The following is a 12,665-nucleotide window of genomic DNA, read 5'->3' as shown; positions in this document are numbered from 1 at the left end:
ATGTAAATTTGGCAGCCCGTTTTGAGTCTGACGACCGAAATATGACCCGAATAAAACCAACGAGGCAGCAGAACCATGGAAATCTTCCGTTGCTAATTCTATGTCGTTAAATGTTATCGAATAATTTTGCAAATTTAGCACAATAAATGACACTTCTGGCATTGTAGATACTGTGTTAAATACGATTGTTATACGTCACTGACAGCAGCTTGTCATTGTAAGGTGTAGGTGCTTTTCACTAACAATATTAAGCAAAAAGATTAAAAGCGAAATTCCATTTAAATTGAATCTCTTTTGTCAACCAGCTGACTACGTAGAAATTACACAAAGAAGAAACCGAACAAATATAGGCAGCTGTTTGCGTCAATCACTATGTACTTATACCCGGAAAACTATATTTGTACCTGTGTCCCTGTGTGGTTGTCTGTATTTAAAACTTGCTATTCCTGATATAGAGCAGCAGATACGAACTTAATTTCGGTTGGCAATGAAAGCAATGAAATATGTATGGGTTGTTTTCTTTAAAAAGATTATTATTCTTGGAAAGGAGTTCCTGCTATACGATTTGTGTTGCACTGTCAATAAATATCGCCCTAACATAATGAACCCTGGATACAACAAGTGATGCCAAAAACGCTAAACACATGAATTCAAATTTGCCCATCAAATCATATGGATACTCTTACACTGCTTGAAGGGCAAAACGGGTTCAGTATCAACAGCAAAATTTATAAACATATTCTGTTTACAAAAAAATAATCCTGATGTGAGAAAACGTTTTCAAAGTCTTCTCAGTCGAACGAGAGAGAGTTAATCCAGAGCAGAGGATTATCCCAACAAAACTTTCTAGTTGCTGGCAGTCTAATTCAGGCCGTAAATATGCAAATAAGGCTTTTGAGAGATGTTTGTATCTTAACATTACGCTGTAGTGAAGCGCTTACAGCTCAAGCAAATACAAATATGCGAAATCCAATTAAAACTGTTGATCGGCAATGTGGTTGGAATTTTAATGCTACCTGGAGAAGAGTCTGCGAAGATAGTTGATGTTTTGGCGAGGCGGATGTCGCAGCCTGGGGCTACATCACGTTTAGCCGATTACAATCAGGTCAAGGAGTTTGATTATAAGTATCACGGCAATATTCTGGATAATTGTGCCGCGTCGGACAATTCGTCAATGGTTTTCAGTTAGTCATCGTATCCTTGGGCGTGTTGTTGTAATTACTTTGAACTTGCTACTGCCCTTGTCGGAAGATACACATTCCCACACTTACGTTAATTTTCCATCACACCTGTGTGGTTCCTATTAATAATTGCTTCGTATAGCTATTACGCGTACGTCTCCATCCCGCTAAATGGCAATTAGACTCTGACAAGGAAGTTAGAATGGTTATAAGGGCAAAACTTTGATTGACATTTTCAATTAGCAAGGTTATTGGGGCAAGTTGTTAAAGGCCAAGCAGGACATAATTTGGTTCCCGCGACTAACTATGCGAACGTTTGTCGGACTGACTGAACGTAATATGGCTCAACAAGTTGAAACAACTTGATTAGTATGTCAGAAAGTTTTTCTTCCGCCAAACTCATTGGTCTTACAGCGCAACAAGCAACATTTCCTTGCTATTCGGTCAAGAAAGCAAGTGCCAACAGCAAAGGCAAATCTAGTTGTAGTAACTGCTATAACATTTTCGACAACACGGTAATTTTCTTTGTGAAAACTTCTCCCACTGACTCTCATGGAAGTATGTCAGTAATTCATGTTACTTGACCATTGTCGAGTAGTTTGAAAATTTCACAACGATGAATTGGTGGTTGTGGCTCAAAAATGTCGGCTATGTTTCACTACCACTTTATTACTTAAGCCGACCTTGTCTGCAGCTAACCCCGCCCAGTACTTGTCTTGAAACAAGCTCTTAAGCAGAAGTAAGTAGAATCTTACCAATACATCACGTGTCCATCAAGTGACGTCATTATCTCCGTCATCTCCAACAGGTCACCCCTGCCTCGTTGGCGTGTTTAATCTGATATGCGGAGTTAGAGATTGTTATCTGCCTTTCCCTTGCAGGCGTGCTGATAAACGTGTGGTGAAACAGGTTTGATGTTAACAAAATGCGGGGACGCTTTCAGACTGACACACATGCTCAAAATTTCCGGCGTCTATGAATGTTAAAGATAGCCGTGTATTTAAATATTTGTTCGCAAGCGGGCGAGTAGTTTATAAATAACACTTTCGCGTAGGTCCGTATTTATAAAACGAACGCGAAAAGGCCAATTTTGGTCTGGTGTTAATCAATGTGTGACCTACCTCAGACCATCGCTTTTATTTAAATTAATGCCAGACTTCTCTCATCACAAAACTGCCACCTCCCCTGTCTAATGAGTGCCAATCAACAGCTGTTAGGGTGTCTCGGGCAAACCTTGTTAACGTCAAAAATACACAGGTCAACACTTTCAAGAGCTCATCGCTGAGCGGCGAGCACGTGAACGTCAAAAAAAAACGGAAAGTAAAGAAAAAAAAAACGATCGAACGATCGAACGAACGAACGCAAAAGTGAACATAAAAGAACTGCTAAAATTGCACTTCCCCTAGCAAGAAAAATCGCGCTCGTCACTCGAGCATGACGAGCACACAGTACGAAAGAACAAACTGATTGTGCAAAAGAAAACCGTGAACTTTAAAAGCACAACACGAAACGACAAACAAAGGGTTGACAGCTGACGTCCTCGTTACGCCAAGGCGCTATGCGTCAGGGTAAAGTTGCTGATGTCGCTAAGCCTCCTTCCCAGCTGCGTACACGTGATTGGTAGATACGAGTCACATGACTGCGTCATTTGTACCACCACTTTTGGTCCGGGTTCGTACTTGTTCCCTGGCGTGCTGATTAACGACTGCGTCGTCCCGATCGTCGAATAAACGGTCGAAATTGACGTAGATGTCCTGCTTACCATTGTCACAGTGCTGGCGCAAGCCGACGTGGTCGTCGTACAGTCGTTGCGCATGCGCAGTAGCGACGCGCATTCGATTTTAGGAGTTTTCCTAGGAGACGGGGGATAATCCAAGAACTCTTTAGGAAGCGGACGTTTTTTCTTTGGCAAGGGACAACTTGTTGTGCGTTGTATGACGCTAACGACAGCGGGTGACTGTTCTATTGTATTAGAAGAGTCACTGGTCGTCGACGGTCTTCCGTCCTCCCTAAGTTTCCTGTTTACCGCACTCGGCCCACTCTCGTGGTCATGTGACTCGTAGTCGTCATCACACGATGTGGATTCAATCTCGCAGCAGTGTGAGAGTTCTAACTCCTCGCAAACAATAGGTGCTGCGTCGTCGTCTTCAACGTCATCGTCTTGTGCCGAAACTGCGCCTGTGCAAAAAAAGGCGATCATTCAACAAACAGGAAGCAACAAGTTTCGGAAATCCCCGCAATGCAAAGCGTGGCAAGTCGCGGTGAATTGTTGATGTGTGCAGTTGCGTGGGAAACGCTTCATGATCGAGACTTCCTGGTTTAAGCGCGGGCCAACGAACGACATTATTACTGGCAGTAGCATTTTGCTTGGTGACGCACGTCGACCGGCACAATGCCAGCAAATATGCCGAATACAAAGTCCTCCACAAGCTGTTTTTAGCCAAGCCTGTTTCAACAGAGCAACACTTAGTGATGTTTGTTTTCACGCGGTGATACAAGTTTTCGGTTCACAGAGGCAGTTGTAGTTTGGTTACACATTAACAGCACCCTGTGGGGTCGGATTAATATTTTATTGCGTAATGCGCTCCGTAAAACCAGCGCGCCAAATGTTTACCACCGTTTTACAACAGATCACAAACACATGCCGCTACCGCTCGACCTCTGCTAGAGTTATTGCATCATCGGCTGTCGACCCTGTTTGCAGGATTTAGCGTTGCAACTTATCGAGCGGTTGCGAATTGAGCATAAATCACAGCGGGCGCTGATGACGAAGATATGCTCGAAAACATCCGCTAGTTTTGGCGGAATGTTGTCGCAAACAACTGCGTGCAAACGTTTTGGGCCTCTGCGCAGAGCAGAAGAAACATACTTCGGAAACCCCGCAGTGCGCTTTAAAAAGCTACAGAGACGAAATAACCAGGCAATTTTACGCCTCAGTGGAGCATGCACTAAGCTAGATTTACGAACAACCGCTGGTTTCGTGTCAAATCGCGCTTTTGTAAACCCGAGTAAAAAAGAATTCGTGGGTTACGGCCGACTGGACAGCAATGCGGGAGCCTACGGTAACAAGCACAATAACAGAATGGTAACGCACCTTTCTCCAATGGGTCGGCTAGCCGCTGGAACGACATGACGTGGGCGGTGTTGACCGATACGGACACGGGGCGAGTAACTTGTGAAATGCGCGAAACTGTTACGTCCGCGTTGGTCACGCAAGACTGCAGGACAGTGGAGGAGGCGGTCGAGGTCCCGTAGGCATTCTCGTCTTCTGTTTCCTCGAGGTAGGTCTTGGATTCTGCCGAGCAAAAAAGGAAATGTCATTTAAATGCCCTGAGTTTTGTTACGGAGTCATGACCTGCTAACAACCAACACAAGACTGACGACTGAGCGCTGCCGTAACCTCATAGCGGTGTGATCCTTTTGTGTGGTGACAGAAAACCCGGTAGTCAAATGCCTGCGCTGTGCAAAAGCACAGAGGACGCTTGTAGTTGTCACGAAAGCGGTTACAAAGGGCGGGAGAAACACACCAAGCTTGGGAACACCAGACTTCTGGTATCAGATTACACACACAACATCGATCAAATTTCTTCGTTCCTGCCTCACCACAACGCGGATAGAGTTCTGGTTACGTGTGATTGGAGTTAACCGATAGCCGCCAGATCTATGTTTCTGAGTTAGCGTTTGTTTACAATGATGACGTTTGGTCAGCGACGCGCTGGGCATCTGCTACCCGGCTGCAAGCAACGTCGCTGACGGGCGTTTTACGCAGAGCACTTTAGAAGCTGACAATAAACAAAGACGCTTTATTGCGGCAAACGACCGCTGACACCCGCGTTTTTCAATTAATCTCCGAGGGGTTTACGGTTAATTGCTCCCTGTGGGAAGCGCGATCGGTCAGACCAACTAATGACTCCACGTTCTTTTATGGGATTCAGTTCGGACGATTCCATTATCAGCGGCGTGGTAAATGCGATCGAACAATGCAACATCCTTCGCGGAAAAGCCAACGCAAATGCGTGTTTACAATCGACAAAATTGCTAAGTCGGGCAAATAGCGAGTAACATTGGGGCCCCATCGCACGCAAACACGCCGTACATATTCACCGACCGTATCTACGTACAATTTTTACAGACAACTCCCAGTGACTGTCCTTTTTTTAGCTAAGATTTCAACTGCCCGCAGAGGTGAGAATACTAAGAGAGAGGTCTTACTTTAATCCCTTCACAGCCCCTGTACTGTTTATCCTCGCTTGGGTGCACGCACTGTTCCGTGCTCAAAACGACGGGGGGAAACAAAAATAGAACAGGCTTAGATTTCTTGAAAAGCGAACGAAAACTTGCCAGGCCGACGCGCTTTTTGAACCGTGAATTACCGGGAAATGCCTGCGTGTTTCATTGGAATTGGGCGCAGTCGGTGCAAAAAGCGGAAAGGTCAATTGGTATGGGGAAACAATATCAGCCGTTTCAGTTCTCTGACCGTGGGACAAGTATGCTTGTCATCGGCGGCAGGGCTGTAGTCACGTACCACACATGGGCCGATTTTAAGTTTCATTCAAGCAAACCAACCTACATTAAAATTGCACTGGTAAATAGATACAACAGTGGTAATGGCATGTACTGATTTAATTTTAAATCCCTAAGCACGTTAAATGATATTAAGGCACTGCAATAATTTGCACGCGGGAGTACGCCTAATAGACATTTCAGCACGAAGCAGAAACAAACGCAAACGCGGAAGCTCCAATTTAGCTATCAGAAGTCATCACGCCTACGCTATATTTGGACTAAGGCGCAGCCAGAGAAGCGTGTGAAATTCGAATGGAGGACGGGGAGATATCATTGGGCCTTCCTGCCACTTCCTCTAATGTTGGCAGGATATTACATCATCTTGCGCACTATGAGTGCATGAGTGTCTATGCAAGCGTGCATGAATAATCACGCATGCAAAACATAGTAGCGCCGCGATCTGCCACTAAGGCGGTCACGAATTGACTATTTTCGGCAGCAAAATTTTGGCGAATTATCATTTGCCGCCACAGTATTAATTTTTACTGGATCCCAGACAAATTGCGACATTCTGTGGCTAATCGCCAATGCACGTTTTCACCGCTCTTGTGCTATTTTTCAAAATGCCAACAACAACATGTAAAGTTCTGCAATTGGCTGCACTACATGCTGTGTTCGAATCGAATACTGATAAGCCACGTATATTCTATTTTCTATTATTTACCAGAATTTCGTCTTTCGTTGATATCTTTCACAGTGGATTCGTCAAAAGTTCGGCGGTCTTCGTACTCCCGTTTAAAACTATTTGATCGCATGTCAGATATTGTATTCGCTACGATCGTGTAGTCGTCTTCTAGGTATGCACATCGAACTTCCTGTAGAACATGTGCCACCAGAAGGGCTTTGCGAAGGTCCATGCCGCGGGATTTTCGGTCGCTGCGCCCGGCCAAACCATGGCCACCGGCGCCCGACGTCATTTTGTCTATTGAAATGCTGATTAGATGCTGAAGCTCGGCATCCATGTCCAACAGCATTTTGTATAATATATATGAACAAGAATATCAGTCTCTAAAAGAGAAATAAAAAGTCTGAGATAAGCAATTAATCTTGTGGTCAAAAAAGACCAACACCTTCAAGCTACCACTACTACAAGTGCCACAGTGCTATTAATACCAACAGTAATACATAACTAAACTGTTCAGTTTGCACCAAGAAAGGCGCTAACATTGCCCCCGAACCTTCTGACTAATTGTGACTGTTGCCAATTATTAGTCCAGCCATTGATTTGACAACCCTTAAACTCGACAAATGCATTGTCGCCACACAATCACGATTGTATGCTGACTTGTAAATAGTCAAGCAGCTGTGCAATCCTATTTATTTGTAAAAACAAAGATTGATTCGCTTTGCCCGAGCACATTAGAATGACCACGAGGCGTACCTACCACCCAAGGCAGTTAAGGAGCAACAAACTGCCTGCTGTGAATCTTTTTTCCTTTCAATTTTCCATGCTGCCCCTTTTTCTCTTAACGACCTTCGCGCCATTTCTATTGATAGAAGAACGAACGTTTGGCAATCTACGCCCTCTACTTCCCTATTTTCGACCGAGCGGCTCGAAGGGCACTCCGCTCTATTGATCTATCGACCCGCCTAATCTCCCAGCAAAAACGAACGCCGAATTACGTCACAAAGCTGAAGCGCTCTTTCTCTCTTTGTCTGTTTACGGTCGGGCGCTCGACGGAGTGCTCTGTACCCACGAGACCTCCCATCGATCCGCTCTGCTGAATGAGCGTCACAAAAGGACGTGTGTGTGCATGCTCGCGTTGTTTAAGGTTTGAAACGCGGCGCGGTTTAGAGTGGCGTGAATCTTTCATCCTCTTGCGCAACTTTGTTATGGCGCTTCGTTTTTTTCCCGCTGCCATTGAACAACCGCCACAGGCTGCAATACAAGAGCACTGGCAATTAATAATTCATATTAGGCCTCCACGGCCTTTGTTGGACTTATATCTAAATATAGATATAGGCCAAGTCACAAATCGTTGGTATTTGTAAGCAATAAAACATAAGATCAGGTCTGTGAACGGAAAGTTTTTTGTTCTTTACAACAGATGACGCAATAACTTTGTTGAATCAGTGAATTCCTGTGCTTTAATCATCAAGACTTAACGAGCTTTGTGGGCGCACAAAGGAGAATTGTGGCAAAATTTTATGACACAGCTAACATGGCCTATAAGGCAATATAGTATTACAACCAGTAAAGACTTATGTGCTACCATATATGGTTAACTTATAGTGTTGTTTCCGTTGTGGTGTGCCAGCATTATATCCTTTTTGTGTGAGTTACCTTGCCTATAATGTAACACAAAGCACAAATACAGTTGGTGGGCTATAATTTAACTGGACTGTGCCATTATTGTATGAACAAAAAACGTGGTACAGTGACAGGACGCACCAAGAGCCATGTTAGATTTACCAGTCAAGCCTGCAAACCCCTTCTAACACGGGAACACGCCTTACCGACGGTTGGACTGGTGTACGGTTACACAATTTCCAGTGCGATAAAATATTAATGAGCACGAAGCATCCGCAGCCAGCGTATGCAGCATAAGAGGAACTGACAGTCACATGATCACAATGATGCAATGCCGTTTGGAATTCTAATACATTTTTCATACCACTTGGGGTACTTCAAACTCCATGGAGGAAAGTCGAGTCTACGAGCCAGACGTCCAATTCCCAGATGCCAGCGGTTGCCAAGTGCTCTTGGCGGCGCTTAAAGCAAACTTTCTATTTCCCGTCGGCCCATCACATGTAATTTAGTTACCCGACGATCCGATTAGGGAAGGGCTTGTGACGTTTTGACTTGTCGTGCACCTGATTACCAGCCAGGGTTGTCGATTAGCTAAGTCATACCGGCAGGTGCCATACCATAACAGCAGTGTTTGTCTATAATAGACGTATACGTTGTTTTGACACGAGTTAAACACATTTCTTGGAGATAATAAACAGAATACAGCATGACAGAGATTTTTTTCACGAAAGCAGGGATGCTACTTGAACACAAAAGCGACTTAAACATCGCTTTGCTACTTAAAAGGGAACGTCGTGTCAGTATTGTTGGCTAGGATCACCTGCAATATAGTTGAGCTTGTAGATGCGATACAGACTTACTTTACATTCAGACAAGGTCGACTGTGCGCTGTGAATAACAATAACATGACACACTACTAGTACCACATGCCACGTCCTGTGTTTGACTCACACACCTTTGTTTACTTCCCCCAGATCGCCTTTTTCACTCCGTTGATCACGCCATGTGGTTTCGGGCCGGCTGGCACACTTCCACGACGAAAAAAGGCGCCAACAAATTACACTACGTCACGGCGAGCAACGTGGCGCTCGAGGCTAAATTCAGTCTCGTGATCTGCTGTGACGCCTCAAACGAGCGGGTCACGTGACAAATGATGGGACATCTGGTAACCGGCCTCGTTTGTTATTTGGAAACGGGAGGTGTCTTTTTACATCAAACCGGCAAGCTCCTTCCCAACGGGGCTCTTTTAGTTGGCGCGCAACAATGGAAGTGGCGCGATTTAGTGCTCTGTTATTTCCTCTCAGCCTGTCGCTTCTTTATAATTCCGCCTTAGAACGGAGCTATGTATTTAGGCGCGTAATGAAAATGACAACAAAGGATTTGGCATCGAATTGAAACGGCCCCGTAGTCACCACAATGGAACGAACAACTCGCTGCCGTAATTGGTCGATGTAAACGTAACTTTGTACGCGTTGGGAAGCGTTGTTTTCATTGACAAGAAAACTACAAAAACAATTGACACATCAAAACGTGTCTGAAAATGCACAGAGTAGGTTGAATGTAGATTCCCCTTACCTTGATAGTATGACATTCTATCGATTTTCGAGTAAATGTTTGACAACATGGGTGTTTAATAAACATTAGACTTTCATCCATTACAAAATATGATCGATTAGTCTGGAAGTCGCGGATTAAATGATAAGCAGATATCACAAGAACCGCATTTAAATCTTCAGATGTCCTCAATCCAGGCGAGATCGAAAATGACTGATCTACATATTTTCGCGCAGTACATGACGTATATTTCATCCTCCAACCGTTCCATGCGGTTGTGTAATCAAGTCCGACGAAGGCGAAACAAAAAAGGTCGCCAAGGAGGGTAAATGGTGAATGCGCGTACGAGTATGATATAACCTTACACGGGGGTTTAGCAAACAAGCTGATCAGCGTCTCATGACGATGACATAACATACCTAACTTGTATTACGCCGGGAGTGTTACTGGATATGGAGTCAACTTAGTTGTTGTGTTGAATAGCAGGGAGAATATTTGCGGCAGAAAAAAATCTGAATATTCTACCAAATACGTGTATGAAGTAAAAACACGTTTGTTTACCTAAAATTCCTTGAGAAATCCATGAGAGTTGACAAACAACGACCTTTTATTCCAGCCCACGGAAGTTTTGATGCACACTGCAAAAATACATAACTCCTGAATGTAGTTGGTATGTAAAATACCATAAATATTTGCGCACAAAAGCATGTCAAAATTGAATTGAATTATGTACAGTAGATGTTGTACCTTTTTGGTAATACTGTACATATTCAATTCTTGTAATGTGATCGCAATCCGGCACAGTTACAAATCAATTGCATCGAACACGAAGATGGCAAAGTTGCGGTGATTGGGCGCATTGATCAGGTACATACTGATTCGAATTTTTTACCATACTGGGATTAGAGCTCAAGTTGGCCTGGCGCCAAATCTCGTTCATGTTCTCAGCTTTGCATATGTGCCAAGCACACATTATCCATTAACCATTAACGGCATTGGTGAAATAACTGCCGACCCACAGCAGTGGAGAATATAAGTAGTGGAGTAATGGGTGGCCATGTGTAATCGAAACATGACTCGCCAATTAGTGCGCCGTGTTCGCATAAATAATGTAGCAAACGAAGCTGTTCTGCCATCGTACAAAACATGACCCACTCATGAACCCAAAGCTTGTAGTTGTTAAAATACAAAATAATCTCTACTACTTTATTTATCCCGTTATAGGATAAACTGGGTTAACGGTAAGCAATAATTTGAAATTTATTTGCAAATGTGGTTTTATTTAAAAGAACGAAGCTTTAGTGTGACTTATTTAGTCGATTTGTAGTACAACATGATCAGTACACGTATTTTTACGTTACTTTAAATTGTTATCTGAAGCATTTGTCAGGTTACATTTGCCACAGTTATACACTCTAACCGCCGGCAGTATGGACACAAAAAGACACGACAGCCATTCGATAAACACAGTTCTGTAGAAAGACGAGGTCGAAGGCTCACGACCGCCAGGTCAAAAAAAACGACTTATCTTTCGGAAACCCCCCACCAGGAGCTAAATATCGGATTAAAAGCGTGTCTTGTTTCAACATGAAAACGACATACGCTGACCGTTAATTGCTCACCACTTATGTCGGGTCACGAGGACAGGGCTTTGTGACGTAGCAGTCGCGTAATAATAATCGCACCTTCGAAAAGATGAACATGTTTGACCGAAGCACGAGTATTTTGGGTGGAGTGCGGGACTTTTAATTTGTGGGAACTTCCTTTGTTGAGTGATTAGGATCATTTGTAATTGTTGCTGTGCGTTTGTATCGGGGATCATCGTTAATCGCATTATCGTTAAATCTGAGCTTGTCAAAAACACGTGTACTACATTGCAAACTACACTGTGACCAGTTGTGCATTTGGCTGCTTATGCATGAACCTACAAATTTACAAAGAATATTCACGATGGTACGGTGATTTAAACCTTGCGAGTGTAGATAAGTATAATAGAATTTCACCCAAACAGTCCAATAAGGAGAAGTCATTTGCTGTGTGCATTGACAAAGTTGAAAAAAAACAAGTTCTCAAACAAAAATACAGCAGACGAGTGGTAAATGTCGTAACATTTCAAACATTAAACGGTTCAAGATTACAGCTAACGACGATTCCTCTGACAAAAGCTTTACTGACGTCAAAGATCGGCAAACAACTTTAACTGCACACAGTTGTGTGGTTCCGTTAGCGTCTTAGCTCAATACAAACCCAGTATGTTTTGTGTAGGAAAGTTCTATGTTGTTTGTACAACGCACCGCGGAACTTGAATTTTCTCAGGACGCGCTGTTGACCCACGATTTGGATTCACTACAGTCATTTCCAAGAAATAACTATGCGAACTGCAAACAGACATGAAACACATAAATAACGATCGGGCAGACGTCTTTAAACATTACATCTTTCAGCGCCTGCTGTTATCGGTGATTTAACTGGTTTCCTAATATACAAAGGGAAGCAGCGACACAATCTACGCCAATGGAATTTAGCTGTCGTCACATCAGCCATGACTAGGTAGAAATACGTTAACAACATCTCATACAACGACAACATTCCCATGTATATTTATAAATTCATTATTATTAGAACAACATCCTCCGATGTCATCGAACAGAGATTCGTTTGGCGACTTGCCTCTGTCCCATATAATTGTCAAAGAGGTTTAAATCAGTAAACTTTAAGTTGGACATCATCGTATATTATATAAAGATAGGTAGGGTTCGCAGAAGCTACGAACGAAAATGTTCTGTAAAAAGGAAAAACAACTCAGGAATGCTGAAAAAACAAGTTCGTACTCGTTTAACCTGGTGGATTAGTTTATTTAACCCCCACCCCCTACAGGTGACGTTTATTTATTCACTGGTTGCGGATCATCGGACCTATAGGACCTCTTTGTTGCGTCATAATCATGGGTAAACATTGGATGAGTCATGGGCGTTTTCACAATCCCCAACGACCGTGACGCGAAAAACAACAATCTTCTTTATCCAGTTCTTCGCTGTTTGGACAAAAACTAATATTCCCTGTTGTGGAGCGCCTATAAATGTTTCAAATGGAGTTTTGGGCGACTAATATAA

General features: G+C 43.4%; 1 protein-coding gene across 2 annotated transcripts; it reads right to left on the bottom strand.

The window, feature by feature from the left end:
- Positions 1–2,400: 2,400 nt before the first annotated feature.
- Positions 2,401–7,075, bottom strand: LOC145914343 (uncharacterized). Of its 2 annotated transcripts, none has more exons than XM_083002165.1 (3): positions 6,412–7,075; positions 4,276–4,476; positions 2,401–3,341 (listed from the first exon to the last, which is right to left on the bottom strand). In XM_083002165.1, exons 1-3 carry the CDS (start codon positions 6,719–6,721, stop codon positions 2,725–2,727), a joined length of 1,128 nt encoding a protein of 375 aa, XP_082858291.1. In that variant the 5' UTR covers positions 6,722–7,075; the 3' UTR covers positions 2,401–2,724. The 2 variants fall into 2 exon arrangements, with proteins under 2 accessions (XP_082858291.1, XP_082858290.1); XM_083002164.1 differs by having other exon boundaries at positions 2,401–3,359; positions 6,412–6,778.
- Positions 7,076–12,665: the final 5,590 nt, after the last annotated feature.

Source organism: Ascidia mentula, chromosome 9, assembly GCF_947561715.1.
Source record: "Ascidia mentula chromosome 9, kaAscMent1.1, whole genome shotgun sequence".
NCBI lineage: Eukaryota > Metazoa > Chordata > Ascidiacea > Phlebobranchia > Ascidiidae > Ascidia > Ascidia mentula.
The sequence above is the reverse complement of the archived record's forward strand: the minus strand, read 5'-3'. Positions and strand labels throughout refer to the sequence as shown.